The sequence below is a fragment of the Cyprinodon tularosa genome, unplaced genomic scaffold, assembly GCF_016077235.1.
Source record: "Cyprinodon tularosa strain WSP-4 unplaced genomic scaffold, ASM1607723v1 ctg263, whole genome shotgun sequence".
NCBI lineage: Eukaryota > Metazoa > Chordata > Actinopteri > Cyprinodontiformes > Cyprinodontidae > Cyprinodon > Cyprinodon tularosa.
This window is the reverse complement of record NW_024038967.1, coordinates 410,669-429,638: the sequence shown is the minus strand read 5'-3', so window position 1 is coordinate 429,638 and position 18,970 is coordinate 410,669. Positions and strand designations below refer to the sequence as shown.

The 18,970-nt window shown below is 38.2% G+C and overlaps 1 protein-coding gene across 1 annotated transcript in view; it reads left to right on the top strand.

Annotated features, from left to right (window-relative positions):
- LOC119786036 (neuronal migration protein doublecortin-like) overlaps positions 1–11,590 on the top strand; it is a 35,503-nt gene extending 23,913 nt beyond the window's left edge. Inside the window, exons 5-7 of the mRNA XM_038289085.1 lie at positions 2,138–2,227; positions 6,351–6,445; positions 9,773–11,590. Of these exons, the coding sequence (XP_038145013.1) occupies positions 2,138–2,227; positions 6,351–6,445; positions 9,773–9,829 (242 nt within the window). The 3' untranslated portion in view covers positions 9,830–11,590. The remainder of the gene's footprint in view (positions 1–2,137; positions 2,228–6,350; positions 6,446–9,772) is intronic.
- The last annotated feature ends 7,380 nt before the right edge of the window (positions 11,591–18,970 follow it).

Below are 18,970 nucleotides of genomic sequence, written 5' to 3'. Positions count from 1 at the left end.
AAATTGAGTCAGAATATGATTCAATTAATCTGGATATGATAAGTAAGTGAATACTTTTAACGGTAAAGCACAATCACCAACAATTACCTTCATCTTCTTCTCAATAAAAAAAAAATTCCCAGCGTTGGTATGAGCCTCAAAGCCCTCAATGTAGTAAAATGAGTTGGTAAAAGAGAAATCTGCAAACACCCTTCTGTTTGTCCATCTCTCTCTGTCAGCTTGAAGGTTAATATACAAAGCTGAGGGAGGGGGAAAATGATCTGCGCTGGAAGGATAACGACAAAGAGGCAGTAAGAGATGGAGCTAAAGAGGAACGTTATCAGCTGCCAGCAGTTTGGCTAGAAACGGACTGAAGTCAGACAGCCATTAATCTGTCCACTGACGGGTTCAGGCCAGCTGATCTGTCTGTGCCGATGCTACTATGACATTGAGAAGAGAAAATGTAAAACCAAGTGTCTTGCTGAGTCTGTCTTCTCCCTGCAGACCTGACAGACCTATTTTTAATGTCCTCGTTCTACATAAACCCCTCCTGGAAACCTGCAATCTTTTCATCCAACACAAAGTGCTGCAGAGCTTACTTATTATGTTTTCCTCTATCCATTCTCTCTCCAATAGACATTCCACTAATGATCTGTGTCCCTCTTGGACCCCTATGCTAAATTGTTTCTTATAGTCTCTAACCTCAGGCCAGCACTAGAGAAAATGACTGGGAGACTCAGACATGCCGACATCAGAGTCTGAGTTTGCCTTGAAAGAGCCGAGGAGGGAGGTTTGTCTGCGGTGCATCATGTGGGGACATTAAAGTCTATAGCCTTCATAAATCCTCCAAACAAAGACGAATGAAGATGCTTACATTCTCTGTATTCAGTTCATCCAGTCTCTGGTATGAGGAAAACCTGGAGACTAACTGGAATGAATGATATCTTATTTTCCAGGGCTTCTGTTTGGACTAAACATGTGCTAATAATTACTTATTGAATGTCAAATGAGCCCATGTTGGCATTAGAATGTACCTACTGCACTAAAGTGCCACTGAAAAGTGTTTGCACCCCCATTCAACTCTTATATTTTCTTCAAAACAGAAAAAAAACCCACACTGAATAACTCCCAATGCAAAAGTAAAAACAGGTAGCTAAGATGCACCTTTCAGTTTATTTGTAGTTGATTCAGGATTTAGAATGAAACCTAATCTAAGTAAATGAGTGACCTTCCAATGGTATCAGTATATGTGACCTTGGATGCTTAATGTACCTGAAATAAGATAATGGAGTTATTTTTTCTTGTTTTAAACATACATATTCTCATTCTGTTTGTAAATTGTCTCAATTGCTCAAATCAAGGAGAAAATACGTATTTAAAAGAATGTATTTACCTAGCTTGCTTTTCTGCAAAGAATTTTGTAGAAAATGCCAAAGAAAACCTGAGACTTGGCTGCCAAAAGTGTCTGGGCAAAATATTAAACAAAGGATGTGAACGGCTGTTAGGCAATGACAACATTTGGTGAACTATAGGTAGATCTAGAAGGGAAAATGCAGGCATGTTTTAGAGTAAGTTTTTAACAAATAATAATTAATAAAAATAAGCAGCTGTAAATATTTCTCTATTAATGCAGCTCCGGCATTCATAGGGTTAGGAATCTGATGGGACTCTTGGCTATTTTGGGAATCCTAACCAGACGAGACAGGCTGCCAGTCTGAAGTAGTGTCAAAGACGGGTGGCGACACACTGGGCAAACAATGGTACCACCCATTCTAGGTCTGAACCCAGCGGCGTGTGAAGGTGAAGACTGATAGGGTGCGATCCCAGCGGATGGAGGGAGAACAGGAAGTATAATTAGAATCAAAAGGAACGAAAGAGTTGAAGGGAAGGGGGGTGGAGGAGAAAAGAGAGACTGACAGTATAAACAGAATGGAAGATGCAGGGAGGAGCAGCGACGTCTGGAGGCTGTCTGCTCTGATTATTACAGTGACCCAGATATTAAACATTTAAAAAATCCTGGAATGAATTCTTTCTGTAACTGGATATCAAAGAGGCGGTATTATGGTCGGAAGCTCTGGTTCGTCTGTAATAACATCCGGCTATGTGATCAGTTTGATTAAAGGGTTCTGATTCCCTTTCTTTTTCATCTGTCCCACAGAATGCAGGCTGATGAAGGGAGCCAAAGCCCAGCGTGGTTCGGTAAAGAGTCCCGGTCCAATCAAACGCTGCAAGTCGCCTGCTGATTCGAGTGAGTAATCCCCACCCTCTGGCCACGCCTGGTTAAAAGCACAAAGACGAAAGAGAAACAAACAACACTTGTGTTGTTTTGATCTAATGAAACATGTGACAGCAGAGGGATGGAGCTGACCTTTGACCTGATTCTGGGGGGGATGGTGAGCATAACAGATCAATAATGTACAGGTGCTGGTCATAAAATTAGAATATCATGAAAAAGTAGATTGATTTCAGTAATTCCATTTAAAAAGTGAAACTTGTATATTATATTCATACATTACATACAAACTCATATATTTCAGATGTTTATTTTGTTTAATTTTGATGATTACAAATGACAACAAATGAAAATCTCAAATTCATCATATCAGAAAATTAGAATATTGTGAAAAGGTTCAAAATTGATGGCCCCTGGTGCCACACTCTAATCAGCTAATTAACTCAAACCACCTGCAAAAGCCTTTAAATGGTCTTTCAGTCTAGTTCTATAGGCTACACAATCATGGGGAAGACTGCTGACTTGACAGTTGTCCAAAAGACGACCATCGACACCTTGCACAAGGAGGGCAAGACACAAAAGGTCATCGCTAAAGAGGCTGGCTGTTCACAGAGCTCAGTGTCCAAGCACATTAATAGAGAGGCGAAGGGAAGGAAAAGATGTGGTCGAAAAAAGTGTACAAGCAAGAGAGATAACCGCACCCTGGAGAGGATTGTGAAACAAAACCCATTCAAAAATGTGGGGGAGATTCACAAAGAGTGGACTGCAGCTGGAGTGAGTGCTTCAAGAACCACCACACACAGACGTATGAAAGACATGGGTTTCTGCTGTCGCATTCCTTGTGTCAAGCCACTCTTGAACCACAGACAGCGTCAGAAGCGTCTTGCCTGGGCTAAAGAGAAACGGGACTGGACTGCTGGTGAGTGGTCCAAAGTCATGTTCTCTGATGAAAGTAAATTTTGCATTTCCTTTGGAAATCAAGGTCCCAGAGTCTGGAGGAAAAGAAGAGAGGCACTTCATCCACGTTGCTTGAAGTCCAGTGTAAAGTTTCCACAGTCAGTGATGGTTTGGGGTGCCATGTCATCTGCTGGTGTTGGTCCATTGTGTTTTCTGAGGTCCAGGGTCAACGCAGCCACATACCAGGAAGTTTTAGAGCACTTCATGCTTCCTGCAGCTGACCAACTTTTTGGAGATGCAGATTTCATTTTCCAACAGGACTTGGCACCTGCACACAGTGCCAAAGCTACCAGTACCTGGTTGAAGGACCATGGTATCCCTGTTCTTAATTGGCCAGCAAACTCTCCTGACCTTAACCCCATACAAAATCTATGGGGTATTGTGAAGAAGAAGATGCAATACACCAGACCCAACAATTCAGAAGAGCTAAAAGCCACTATTAGAGCAACCTGGGCTATCATAACACCTGAGCAGTGCCACAGACTGATCGACTCCATGCCACGCCGCATTGCTGCAGTAATACAGGCCAAAGGAGGCCCAACTAAATACTGAGTGCTGTACATGCTCATACTTTTCATGTTCATACTTTTCAGTTGGCCAACATTTCTATAAATCCTTTGTTTTTATTGGTCTTCAGTAATATTCTAATTTTCTGATATGATGAATTTGAGATTTTCATTTGTTGTCATTTGTAATCATCAAAATTAAACAAAATAAACATCTGAAATATATGAGTTTGTATGTAATGTATGAATATAATATACAAGTTTCACTTTTTAAATGGAATTACTGAAATCAATCTACTTTTTCATGATATTCTAATTTTATGACCAGCACCTGTATGAGCAGAAGGTGGCTTGAATCCAATGAGCAAATATCCAAGATGATTGGTTTTTAACACCTTTGTTGTTCTTTAAGAGAAGTCTGCAAGAAGAGTAGCTGGGTGGATCAGACATCAGCCCCTTTAACTTAAATATGAGAGTCCTTATGCGTTCTAGGAATAAGCGAAGTTTAAATCCAGTCTTTTTGTAGAGATGATAATCAGACTTTGCATCCGGCAGCTTAAGACACTCCATTTTTAGGAAGAAGAGAAGAAAAACATGAATAAATCAAGAAAAGTAAACAAAGATAACAAGAACAGCTGTGAGCTGTTTGTTGGACAACCAGACAGGTTAATATTTAATGATATCCATCAGCCCCTGCGACCCCTGGCCCCTCAGCGGCTGCCTTATTAATTGTTTATTAGCTTTTAATGTGACAAACGACTGATTTCATAAAAGAAGTATTGTGCAGCTGTCTGAAGATATCAACATGGAAATTTAGTTTGTTTTTTAACCAAAAATGAGATGGATAGAGCTGTCTCAGTCTCTTTTTTTTTATATTAAAACATTTCTCCAAAATGTGTAAATTTTGTATATGTATAGCTGTAAATATTAGTTGTTTATTTTGAGTTGCAAACTCTTCGTAGCAGACTTTAGTATTTAAGGTCTAGTTCACAATTTTCCTCCATCTGCCTTACAGCGAGAGGACCGTACCAGTTTTTCTTGTCACGTAGACTTTTTCCATAAAACAAAGCTTCAACTATGCGTTGACTCTTAACTAAGGTCATTTAATGTGGGTCATGGCTTTGTCTTCTTCGATTTACACAATAAAAATGACATAATGTTAAGAAATGTTACACAAATCAGTTTTTAGAAAAAAATGATCAACAAATCAAACAAAACTTTAACAAAAAATTGCTAATGGATTGAGCAGCAAACCATGAGCTTAATGTGATCTCAAGGCATGGCTGCAAAAGCACCAATGAATCGGGCCAACGCATCTACAAATGCTATTATTAGCCTATGTGTCCGTCTATCTCTAGGGCCCACCCAGAACTTTTACACCTTGTTTGTAAAAAGGAGCACTACATTCATCCCAGACTCTACAATGGACACTACAACGCCAATAACTCGTGCAATGTATAGTGTGCAATTACTATATAACCTGTTTCTCTATATTTGACACCCAGTGCAATAACTATATATGTAAAAATATCCATCTATATATATATACCCATGTAAACACCCTGTGCAATTACCCTGTACAATAATCCTACTATAAAAAAAATTTAATAAAAAGCTGTCATATGTGTATGCACTGTATACAGTGTACATATCCCATGCATTGTTTTCTTCCTTTGGCCCATTCTTCTCCTTTGACTATTTGAGCTGATGTAAAAAGTAGATTTCTAAACTGTGAGATCATAAAGCCAATCAATCAACCAATAAACCAACTGTAAGGACTACTGCAGACTGTAGGGACTACTGTAGAGACACTGATGTCTGGTTTTCCACCTTTTGCTCCAACTAACTTCTGATTCTTGGAAGATGATAGTTTGATATAATAGAGCCTTAGACAGCCATGTTAAAATGTCTGACATAGAAATATAGAGTTAGAAAAGAACATTTACAAAGCTTTTTGGTCTACATTCAAAAACTTTTTTGGCAATAAAAAAATTTCATATAACAATATGAAAGACGGCATGAAAAGTCTGCGTTTCTTCCACTGTTGAACATTTCTTTGACGTTTCTCTCCACCTGGATGTTTGTTCTCTCGGCTTTTTATCTCATTCATTTGGAAGAGCTACTTGTGTGTGCAAACTGGTTCTTAAGGTAGTATGTATTCTGATCTGTTGGGCTTTTTTTCTTTTTTTTTTTGGAGTGAGTTTTACTTTTTAACAAGCTGAAACAGCCTATTTTACTCTCTAACTCTCAGAGTGTTAAAGTGAAGCCAACCGGGGGGGAGAAGAGGAGCTTTATCCACTGTTTGTATTTGACAGTGGATGGCTCAGACTCAAGTTGGCCATCTGGTTCAGCCTTTTCATCTCTTGTAGACAAAACTCTTTTAAGGCTCTTACAACCCACAGCTACATCACCTCTCACTGCTCTGTGGTATAAACAGAGCTTCCTAGCAACAATTCAGGACGCAGACTGAGAATAATATGAAGCCAAACCGACTCACCGGCCTCTTGGTGTGCATCTAGATGAGAGCCAAGTAAGGCCATCGTTCAGGACTGACTTTTATAGAAAGGGGCAGAGCATTGCTGTAGCACGCTATCTAATCCAAGCTACTCTAACTTTTTTTTTCCCCTTCATCTCCTTTTACTTCTTTTCTTTCTCTGCCCTGTCGGGTCTCTCAGCCAACGGGACCGGCTCCAGCAGCCAAATCTCCACCCCGATATCCAAGCATTCCCCCACCTCCACCCCCACCAGTCCAGGCTTGAACAAGCAGAAGGTACCTAAACTTTTGTTCATCCAAAAGCTTCTTTAATATTCACACCATTTCTGAATGTTTCCACATCATTTCACTTCGAAACTACACATTTCCTTAGACTTTTATCTGGATTTAAAGAAACAGACCAATGCAAAGTAGTGAACATGATTGAGGTGGAAGAAAAAGGTAGCTTTATCCTGATGCCCTTAAAAGGCTTCAAAAACTGTCCTTATCAGTAAGTAGTCTGTCTTTGTACAATTTAAACCTAAGTGTTTTTTGTTTAAGGCTTTGGAGATTTACTGAAGAACAAATGAACATTACAAATTGATCACGAAGTTATCGAGATGATTAAATTACATTAGATTACAGAAAAAATATTGGGGACCGTATTTATCAAACTTCTTAGAATAAGTCGAACCACTCAGGAGTGGACTAATGAACGAAAAATGCAAGTTAAAAGCTTTATTTAAAAGTTATTTTTTCAGTGTCTAACTCAAACTTTTAGCAAAGTGTAGCACGAAGTCTTAAATGTGACTCAGAGTGGGTTACGACAGTCCATGCTGCCGTAAATGGAGGTCTAGATGATGTCACTTCTAGGTGCATTGTCTTGACTAAGTGCTGAATGATTGTTGATGGCCCTGTATTATCTAAAGAATTTCACAACCTAAATATAGCATAATCTGGTAAACATTTAAAATAATCTCACTATATTGCTAAAAGGCTTTTATTCTCTTATGACCTGTTTACTAATGTAAATCGCCAAAAGGGAGCTGAAACAATTATTTAGTATTTATACAGTGGTAGAAATGTATATGTATATTGTTTCTAATTATGAGATAAAAATCCCAAAATGGGCTTAGAGGAGTTTTTACAACAACATGAAAATTATAAGTTCATGCATTAGTACTGACTGGCATCGATTTATGTATGTCTTCCATGCATTTGTAACGCCACCGCCACATCTTTATCTCATGCCCATGATCAATCAAGATAATCTTGTAGGCTGTGTTTAAGTGGTACTTGAAGTTCATGTTTCGTTTCCTGTTAAAGCATTATAATGGCTTTTAATTCCAGCGTGAAGCTCTGCTACATGTGGTTACTGGTGAGATTGCGTCCCTTAAGTCCGTAACACAAATTATACCCCCTTTCTCCTAACAATACGGTTTAATCAGCTGTGTTGTCAAGGTCAAAATCAATTCAACTCCTGGAACGTCCTTTGACGTCCTCTCTCGCCTTATTCCATCTTCTAGTGGCGACTTATATCCACTTAAAAAACCTCTGGAGGTCTCTTATGTATTTAGAGCAGTAGGGGTGCATCTTGAACTTGATAGATGCATTTTTCTCTGATCTGCTCAGTGCGTCCACTGTAAATGGAAGGCGTATTACAGACCTCTTAATCTAGCTGACTGCTCAACAAAGACATTAATTAGAAGCACTTAAGGGGCCTGCACTGACTATGGAGGAGCAGCAGAGATCCAATGAGTCAGGAGAACTATTAGTTAAGCACCCAATGTCTTTACAGTATGAAAGAGTGGGAAGAAGAAAGCTATAATTGAAAAAAATCATGTTGAGGACATGGCAAATGATTCTTCAACATAAATGAGCACAATATCTGTGTTTTCCAAATAAAAACAAACTAAGGCTAATAAAAAAGCACATATTTACACATCCATGCTCTCTAAATTAAAAGTATAGCGCACAATCCTATTTCAGCTTTGAGTGTTATTGTATCCAGTCCAGCTCTCATTATATGCTTTAAAATGGCAGAAAGCCACAAGAATCCGTCTTAAAAGTTTAGGAGAAGAAAAGAAAGACCTTTCAAAAAAAAAATATGACCCAGATTGTATTTTGAAGATTCTTTCAAACGATGGTGGAGGAGCAGAAGGAGCGTCTTACGCATACGCAATTGTTCAAAAAACAACTGGGTCGATTTTTATTACCTACATTTCTGGAAAAATGCTTCACTATACTTTTATTAATGATTGTTTTGTATAATTATGTTAATGTATACATTCAAATGTTTTAGTTATTTATCTCTAATTACATAGAGGAATCCTAGATGTCTGCAGATGCATAACTTTCTCTTCTAACGCCTAAAAAAAGAGTTTTTATGAAAAGAACAGGAATTTTGGTTATTATAATCTCTAATGTAAGTGATACAAGTAATTAACTACTGTATTTTTCCTGAGTTTTTGTAAATATATGAACAATTCAAATGTATTAGAACATTCCCTATGAGAGTATCACTGCTGCCACCCTGTGGATTAGAGGGGAATTGCTTGTGAATTGTGTCCAAATACAACAGGCATCCCCAAACTCGGCCCTTGAGTGCCGCTGTCCTGCAGGTTTTAGAGGTTTCCTTGTTCCAGCACAGCTGATTTTAATTGAAAGCTGATTAACAGGCTTCAGCTCAACTGCAATCATGATAATCAGCTGTGCTAAACCTCTAAAACCTGCAGGACAGCGGCCCTCGAGGACCGAGTTTGGGGATGCCTGAAATAGAACAACCTGTGTGGCTACAGGGGTGGCTAATAATTTACCAAGAGTACTATGGCCACCCCTTACCCACCCCTGGTCGTCAAAATCCAGACCTACATTTAGATGGGTCTCTGGCAATAAGATTGATCTTCAAAGAAGTTCTAGGTGGTTTGATTAAGCTTTTAGTGGGAAAAAAGCAAAGCAAAAAAAAAAAAAAGTGAGTGAAGTTTAACACGATATAGCCTCTTTCTCACTGAATATCGGATTAAAGTATATTTTTCAAACATGGGTCCAGCCACTAACAATTGATATTTGGCTCCCTTCCCATTGGCAAAAAAATCTGGTCTAACCCCTATGTGGGAATTTGCATGGCCTCTGCTGATGTCGCCAGTGTGACAGAAATCAGGAAAGTAAACAATGGAGAGCAACATGGAAGGAAGACAGGGTATAGTCATTGTTCTTTATTGTTTGGCTCTATTATCTGTCAATTTAGCTGGTCAACCCGGCTCTGATGTTCCCACCGCATGCCGCATCAGGTCGTTTGACCCGGGTAGACGGGAGTCGGTGAGCAGTTCCCACTGCCACTAAAAGCAGATTGTTTGCAGGTTTAAACTGGTTTTTCGGCCAGTGTGAATAAGTTCAAAGCTGAAAGATTCCAAAAGAAATATGGGGGCAGGAATACAAAGCAAGCATGTCACATTTTTATTCATTAGAAATGCCGCATTTCTCCTTTTCCTTCCCTTTCACCAACTTGTGTTGCTCATTCAACCTAAAATCCAATTTCTAACAGTGAACTTTGGGTATTTTTCAATGTAATTCCAACTGATGATCCTGATGCTCATTTATAACCCTGATGCTCTCTGTTTCCAGGACCTCTACCTGCCCTTATCTCTGGAAGATGAGGACTCCCTCGGCGAGTCGATGTAGACTTTCTTCCTGCAGCCAGCCTTTCTGGTTGGCCTGAAACACAGAAGTTTTATACATCTGCTGCTTTCATCCTTTGCTCACAGTGCCACCTGTCGAGGAGAACCACTCTGTCTCTCTTTATTTTTTTAGGGCCTTTGACACCATTTGCTGCTTAAGAATAACAAGCTGTTGTCAAATTCAGTCTAATCAGCTCAGTTCAGACACCATAAATCCACTTGTTTGCTGTTCTGAATGCAGAGTTTTCCACGTCTCTAAGGGGGGTACTTTTCATTTCAACTTAGATGTCCAAACAGCAAATGGGAAATACTCAACATTTTGATCCACTTTACATTTTTGTGACAGTCTTTCCGTCCAATAGTTGAAGGTGTGAATGTTCATGGTTCCATGTCGGAGGAGGGTCTGTTTGGCCGGATTAGGGCCTTTTCAAACCTGCTGTAAATACTGTGTACAGCCATCCATCCACCATAACCTCTCTGCTCAGTGTCCGTTTGCTGTGCTTCCATCATCTTACGATGTCTAACCTTCGCTCAACATTTAACAGGGTCACAGGGTCAAAGTTGAAGAAAAATCAAACAGTGATTGTGATGGTAGTTGAGATGCAGCTGCTGCTTTTAAATGATTGAAAGTTAAAAGAAATGTATAATTTCCGGCCTTATATTATGTAATAAAAATGATCAACATTCAAGCTGAATAGAGAGAAAAAAAAGAAGTGAAGGCAGCGGATCCCACTCCTCCTGATGTTGGTGTTTCATCTACTTTGACTCCTCACATAAACAGTAGGCTATAAGCTGTTCCTACCCTCTATGTTTTCCACAAGATGCAGTGCATGATGTTGACTTGTATGAAACTTTTTATGTTGAGCTGTTTTATTGAAGGACCTTATGGTACATAAAAAACAACCAAAGCCGAATCTAATGGGCCCAGAATCCAGTTTTATTTTAACCTTTCCTAGTTGATTGATTCCCTTTAGACCAGTTTCTCACATCTGCTTTTTGATCTGATGTGAACAATAAAGGTGCCAGGCAAACATATTAATCACAATTCATTTTTTTCTCTCACTTTTTTAATCCCCTTAGTGCAAGAACCTACAGTAAAAACTTTGGAGATGGCATCTGTGAATGTCAGTCACTGGCTCATTCATCAAAATGCTTTAAATACTTCGGAAGGTGAACCACTGCTCTGTCTGAAATCTTTTACAATCTCTAACATGATTCCTTCTCTTATTGCCCAGTCTCAACAACATCCACCTTCCCACCAGCTCTGACATGCTTGAAGCAAAGCTTCACCACAGCATAATTCTGCCATCACAGTGTTTCGTGGCGGGTTTTGGATTTAGAGGGACGTGCAGTTTTATTGCTCCGAGGGCATTCATAGAGGAGCTACATTAATATTGAGATTACATTAAAACAGCTAAGCTTTAGTTTAGCATTACAGCTACTGCCGGAGAGAATTGGTTACTCTGGCTTTTATTTTGTGGCATCAGGGTAAAATGGTGCTGAAAACACAGGCACAAATTTCTCTTTAGAATCTAAATTGTTAAAAAGTTGAAAACTATCTACCTTATTCCACTTTACAAATCTGCTGTCCAACTTTATTGGTAAAAAGCACAAGATTCCAATTTTGTGGTTATGTGACAGATTGTGGAAAAGTTTCAAGCAGCGTGAATCCTTTTTCTGTGCACCACAGCCGGTGGGGAAAAAAGCCTCAAAGCCAAAGTGTTGTTTTGACCAATAAATTAAATGTAATATTTTTTTTTTTTTTCTTTGTGAAAAAGCGAGCACACATGGAGTTTATGCATGACACATTTTAAACCTTAGGAATAATTCATCTTCATTATGGCGCTAAACAGTAGTGGGATTTCTCCTCTTTTTGCATGGCTCGGCATAGATCAGGGATCAGGGGAGGGTGATGGAAAAATTATCGCCTAAAATTTCATGTTTGGGTTTGAAATTTTTATAAAGCTTATTAATTTATATTAAAGGTACCTGTGTAGGATTCTTTGTTTTTTTCATGCTTCTGTGTGCAAATTTTTTAAGATCTCCATATTTCTACTTCTGTCGTTCTTCTTATAATGTATCCAACTAAATGTGGTGAAGGGAGTTTTTTTCTTAGAATGGAATCAAGCCTGAGAAGTCTCTGAATCAAATGACTGAAGCACAAAGCAGGGAGCAACTAATTCACTAAGAAAACAGATTTTTACAGGCCAGCCTCTCAAAATTCTCAACCAACGATTATCAGTAGTGATAAAATGCTGCAGCTGTGGCATTAAAAACTATGCATTTGGATTCAAGAGTTGCTAAAGTTATCTTTAACAGAAATTGCCTCTTTTATTGAAGAAGTACATGATGCTCCGCCCGCCTGCTTGATGAGCTTTTAGAAGAAAAGAAAAAAAAGCATTTTTTTGTCAGCCACTCAATGCTGAAGACAAGCCATCACAATCTGGTGCTGTAAACTCCACCTTTCTCCTGCAGGGAGCGCTGTTATGCCAGCACAACAGCTAATTATAGCATAAGCAGGGATGCATCCCTTTGACCACCATTTTGTACCAAAAAAAAAAAGCAAAGAAAAATAATTGCCGTCTCTCTGGTCAATCGTGTTAAACTTCACTCACTAATGATGTTGTCTCGTTCCAGCTTTTTACATCTCTTAACATATTTAGCAGAAAACAATGTTTGTCCTGAATGAAGCGACTGCCACCATCAAAGATGGATGGTGTGATTCATCACCATCAGTGGTGCCTTTTTTTTTTAGATACTCGTCTTTTGATAAAAAAAGAAAAAAAGGCATGTTCTTTAGCAGATTTTTGTAATGCATTTTTTTAAATGTCTTAAATGAGGAGGCCTCCTTTCACACTTTGTTTTGTAGAAATACAGGACACTTTATCATGGTGTAAATACACTCCCTTCCTCTTCTTTCATATGTATCCCTTCCTGATCAAATGACTTTTCTTTCCCTCTTTCAAATTTACACTGTTGTTTTTAGTGTTATTTGCAATGTTACAGTGGCTTGTTTCAGTGCTTCATTCAATGTACTAACTGGTATCCTTTTGCAAATAAAATATTGGTATTTAAACTCAGTTTTCTGTTCATTATGTATTTGTTTACATTTTGTTAATTGGTATGCATTATATATAAAAAAAGAACTTTTGGAAATAATTTTACGACAACTGTTTACTTTGACTTGACTAACGTTTTTGTAAGTCATTGCTACTCTCCCCATCTATTAAGTTCAGTTAATTTATCCAGGGACATCCACTATTTCAAAGCTCTTTAGAGACTATTCAATCTGATCATACAATCAGTTTGGCTCAAAGTTGAGTTCCTCCTAAATAAGAATGTGTAAAAAAAAACAGACTTTTGCTTGCATTTTGAGGTTGACTCTACAGCAATCCCTAACACCAAGCAAGCATGCTGTGTCAGTGGAAAGGAAAAGCTTTCTTTTAACAAAAATCTTCAGCAGAACCTGGCTTGGTATGAGCGACCTGCTGAGGCCAACTGGGCATTCAAGTAAACAGAAGCACTGGGGTCCATTTCAAAAAGGAGGTTTAACAGACTGATTCAAATCTGCAACCCTAAAATGATCTAGGCTGAGGTTGGGAACTCTGAATTTTCGGTTTCACAACAGCTGCTATGAATTAGTTCAATCAATTCTAAGTGAACACATGCGTGAGAAGTATGAAAAGCCATTATCAGTGGAGCCCCGAATAAACGAGTCACCCTGACAACAGCCAACAGGAAGTGCCCATTTCATCCCACTCTAACTAGAGGTTTTGATGAAGGAATAAAAAAAATGGAGAATGTGTTTAAAAGACAGATAAACTGTGCTGCAACTGGAGAGGAAGAAGGTGAAGAAGATTACTGCTCCTTTTAATGCATAGGTTTATATGAAGTGGGTTATGGCAGGCCGTTTTTACATTTATTAAAAGCACTCTGAATTATGCTCATAGTGAACTAACCAAAAACAAATACACCTCACATCCTGTCAACTGAGTTGTAGTCTCCTCTACCTAGAAATATTTAATTCTCTGTGGAAAAAATGCCGATCATTCTTTGATAAGATCCTCGTCAAATGGACATGCAATTTTTGTTTTTAAAACCTAATATGCCTACTGAAAGATTTCTTTTTTTGCACAAAACTACGACAAAAACCTGACTAAATCAAGATATAAAACAATTTAATCGGCTCTAAGGAGAGCGGAGTCCGAGTTTAATGAACAAAACCTGCTCCCAACCAGGTTAGTTCTGGGGAGAATGTTACTATGGTGACTGAAACAAAGGTTTAGTAAACTCTCTTTGTGAAAAGGAAAACTCAGTTTCCCATACAGTATTTCAGGTTTAGAAAATTTAGAGATTTCAGTAAACCTGCTTCGTGAAACAGACCCTGATCTGTAAATACTTTTTACGTTAGGAAAGCCAACGGTAAAATAATTCCTTAAGCAGCTGAGCTCTGTGCCAACTGTCATGCCTAAAGGGATGAAGAAGAGCACATACAGTTAGTCACAGTAAAAACTGAACCAAAATGACAAAAGTCCCCATGTCCTCCAGCAGCTTAAGCCTATAGCAGCTTAACTATAGTCTAATTTTTCTACTGAAACTTGAGTAAATGGTAGATTCTGAGTGGAAGACAAAATGGTTGGTACCCATTGTTTGGTGAAAACAACCACAGTGGTGATAGAAGTTATTTGAATCTGACAAAAGCAATAATAAAATACAAAAATTTGACATAGACATTGTTTTTCAACCATCCTTTAAAATAATGATTAAAAAAATGAACAGACTAATGAAACACGCAACTATCACCCAGTGCCCGAGCAGCCATTTTAACAAATGCCCCTCTACTCGTATTTGAGTAATTTCTTGGATTACAAGTTTTTATTTTTACTTGAGTACAAGAAAAGGTGAAGTAGTGCTACTCTTATTTGATTAAGGTTTTTGGTTTTTAAATTTAAAATAGGGGCAGGGGAAACATGATGAAACTAAATCTTAGTGAATGGTGCTCCAAGTGTACAGATTCCTTTTAGGTTCTAAATATGTGTGAAAAGCAGTAAATACTGTTGAGAAACTTGGCTTTTAATGTTTAAAATGTCTGCATTATCAAGGGAAAAATAATGAATTGGTCATGGCTAATGTTTCTCATTTTTAAGATATGCAAATATAAAGTTAAATGATTAAATGTAATTAAATAATTATACTAACTGTGAAAATCATCTTAAAAAACAGGAAATAGGGAACTTACTTACAACTTATGTATTTTAGTCTTATTTTCTCTACACAAATAAACTCCTTAAATGTCAAATTACACAAAGTTGAGGTTAAATGAAAATAACTTATTAAACTTGTTGGTTTAGTACACATGTGGGACATGTCATTGGTCAAAAAAGGTTATCCATTTTCTTGATCTAGATGTTTTTTTATTATATAACATGGGATTTTGCACAATTCTGCATGAGATGATTTTATGCAGAATTGTAATTTAACTTGGTGGTTTTAGCAGCAGTCATAAACCAAATCATCTTCTATATTTATTTTGTTATTATCCTTAAGCACCCCCCTGCGGTCAACTGTAGAAGTGGAAACTGTGCTGTTAAAGATTCCAGCTTAATTATGTGTCAGTGTGATAAGTTAAATACCAGATAATAATAATTACATCATACGAGAATTAATAGTGGTAAATTTATAGTGATACAAAATGGAAACACATTAAATGCCGAAACTAATAACACTGGGTAATCTAGAAAAACATCGGATTTAATACGGTTAAAACGCTAAAAAGTGGTTATCTTTTCTGTATTTTCTTTCTGTTTGTTTAATTTGTAGTTAAAGAGTGTGAATCCACTCACTGGAGTGACCCCCTCCTTCTCCTGGGCCTGCATATTATTTTTACTCTGACTCCAACCTTTCACTGAATTACAGGGTCTCACCAGGAAATGGGGCTTCTCTTTAGATCTTAATGTCCACAATTCATGACAGAATATATTAGTGTAAAGATTGATGCTGATGAAGGTTCTCAGTCATCCAGGTCAAAGTCATGGGCCCAGCCAAACTACAACTGCAAGTCAGACATTTCAGATTGAGGTTTAGGGATGTTTATTTCAAAGATGTTAAGATCAGAAAATTAATTGAAATAATTTCTCAAACAAAACTAGAAAGTACTATTATAGCAACTGCAGTACTATTATGTACACACTGTATTTGAATGAGTGGGAAGAATTAAAGCTTATTAATCAAATACAGGTTAATATATAATCAGTTTGCTTACTTAGTGTTTATATTAATAACAAACAAAACAAAATTCTCTTGATATGTTATTTAGTATAGAAACAATTATTGTTAAAAATAAAAAAAAAACAAATCCTTCAAACATCGGGGACCTCAGCAGAGTTTAAAAAGTTTAACAATATCCTCTTTATTGATCCTCCGTGATGTTATTTAACTTCCTGTAAAACTGAATTAGTGTGTTTTTTTTAGATCTATCTATCTATCTATCTATCTATCTATCTATCTATCTATCTATCTATCTATCTATCTATCTATCTATCTATCTATCTATCTAGCGAGCTATCTAGCTAGCTAGCGAGCTATCTAGCTATCCTTTATTTAGCTACACCCATCTTTACCAGGGAAGTCGAGCATTCCCACAACATGCGATAATGCCATCAGGACAGGGGCGGATCTACTGGGGGGCCAAGAGGGGCCGGCTTCCCACAAGCTGTAGAGTCTTATCTCCTCTGCAGCCCCCCCCCCCCCCCTTCTTTTATGTCCTTAAATGCATTGTAACAACTTATAGCTTGCTCCACCAAAAGTGTCCTACTGCCTTTAAAGTAAATATGAATTAACAAAACATATATAGGTTTAGATTTAAAGCTACAGTGTGTAATAATTACAGGGATATACAGTCAGAAATGTAATATATTATACATAACTATGTTATTTATCATCATCTACGAGCTCAGCCTTTTAACCTTAATATTTGCGTTGCCTTAGAATTCGTTATTTATAATTAAATAGGAGCGGGTCTCGCAGCCATGGAGGCAGACATCTTTGCGCTACGGCAGCGCAGAGCCAACAAACTAGCGATTGCGATATCGCCCATTACGCTCAAACGTAACTACGGCAAGTTGAGAGAGATGAACTGAGACGGTACTGAAATCTATACCCTACACAGACTAATAAATACTATCTGTAAAATTATCTATGTAAACAAACCTCATCACTTGAGAAGGTAGGTGATGCGGACGTCGTGGAAGACATTTTGTCCCGTAACGCTCGCCGTACTGTTGGGGGGGGAGAAGCGGTGGGGGGGAGATATTCATGTTGCTGCAGTCTGCAGTCTGACCGCTAGATGTCGCTGAAAATTACACACTGTTGCTTTAAGGTTTGTAAAGAATTAGCTGTTTTCAACCATGGCAGATGATAGTAACTTGAAGGAGTCACAGACCAAAGAAATAGTTTAATAGCTTTGGATCTATCTGTGAGACATTTTTTCTGCCCAGAAAAAAAAGTCCCTTTTATGCTTTATTAAAAGTGATGGCTGATTAAATTTTTTTCGAATATTATTTTTGGGCTCTAGTGGCCTTTATTTTTGTGTTTTGTCTAAAAGTAGGCAGGACATGAGAGTAAGGTGTAATGGGCCTTTCAGATAGGAAGCAATTTGCGCTGCGCTGCGCCGGCTGGGTTGCCGGGTCTAGTCATTTGTTTGTTGTTCCAGCTTTTGGTCAGCAGCAAATATGTATCTGACCCGTGCTAAGAAGCAAGCGCTAGCACTAGCCCTGCTAGTTCGAAGAAAAAGAGCAGCAAGAAAGAAGAGGCTGTGGGTGCACGAAACACTCAGGTCCAGAGAGCAGCTTGGGGAGTTCCCGCTTGTGAAATAAATTGCAAACTTGTGTCATATAGTTCGGGGAATTCAGACACACACAGTATAAGCTTTTCCTCCATTTTGCTTCCTGGTCTTTCCAGCCGATGGTTTCTATTGGCCACGCGTGCATTCGTCACAGCGCGCCGTGGTCAAAGTTCAACATAGTTCAACTTTGACCTGGCCTGCGCGCGAGCTCGCGAAGCGCTGCGCTGCGCTGTGCTTGCGCTTTGCTCGCCGCAGCGATAAACCGCCCTGGCGCGGCGCAAGCAATTGAAAAGAATGGGTTTCACAGCGCAGCAGTGCGGTCGTCGCAGCCTGTCTGAAAGGCCCATAAGACAGGTGGCAAAGGTCACCCGACTGGTAACCTGTGACAGTCATGTTGAGGACCAAAGTCTCTGAACATGGGTCACATGCTTTACCCCTACACCACAGCCTTACACTGGTAAAAATATAATTTTTCTGGATTTTTTAAAATATATTTGTTTCGTGTGTAATTTTTTAAAAACTTTTTTTTGCCTGTATCTAAAATTGTAGTTGTTTAAATGAGAACCTTCAAAAAAATAAAAAAAATAATTGTTTCTTTTTTATGTTTTGTTGAGTTTATTGAGAAAAATTAGATATATTATATCTATTCCAATAAAGAGGTCCAGCATTGCCACCCTGCCTGGACCTTTTGCACCTCCTGAACGCCCCATCACGAAATGGAAACCTTCCTTGATTCACCACTGAATCAGGCTCATGTGGAATGTCTGTCTTCTTATACACACTGTCTTTTCAATTCAGTTTAAATTTTCAGTTTTGGTTTTACTGCACTAATGCTCGGGAGTGCTTTAAACCTTATCGCTTCCTTTTAACAATGTCTACCTTCTTGTCGTTTAAAGAGTCTCCCACATGATCTGTGGATCTATGTAACTCTTCCAGAAAAAAGTCCTTCTGTAGGGAATAGAAAAATATATTATTTCTCTTTTTCATCATTAAATTATCTTTTTTGTTTTAACTTCTGGTTTTCTTAATGCTAGACTACCATATAAAATGCTGATAAACTGCATTGGGTTTTTTAGTACTAGAGTAAGGATCTGTATATTAACCGATTAATTGTCTCAACACATTACCAGACCCTCCTTTGTTAAAGAACAGCAACTGATTTATTTTAGTTTTTTCAAAATCATATTTGGTGTTTCAGGTGTGACCAGCTAACAGGTTCATAATGTCCTTCATTCGTCATCCCGCTGTGTGAGTAACAGAGTCTTTGAGCAGGAAACATTTTCTCAAAGCAGCAGAGTTCTT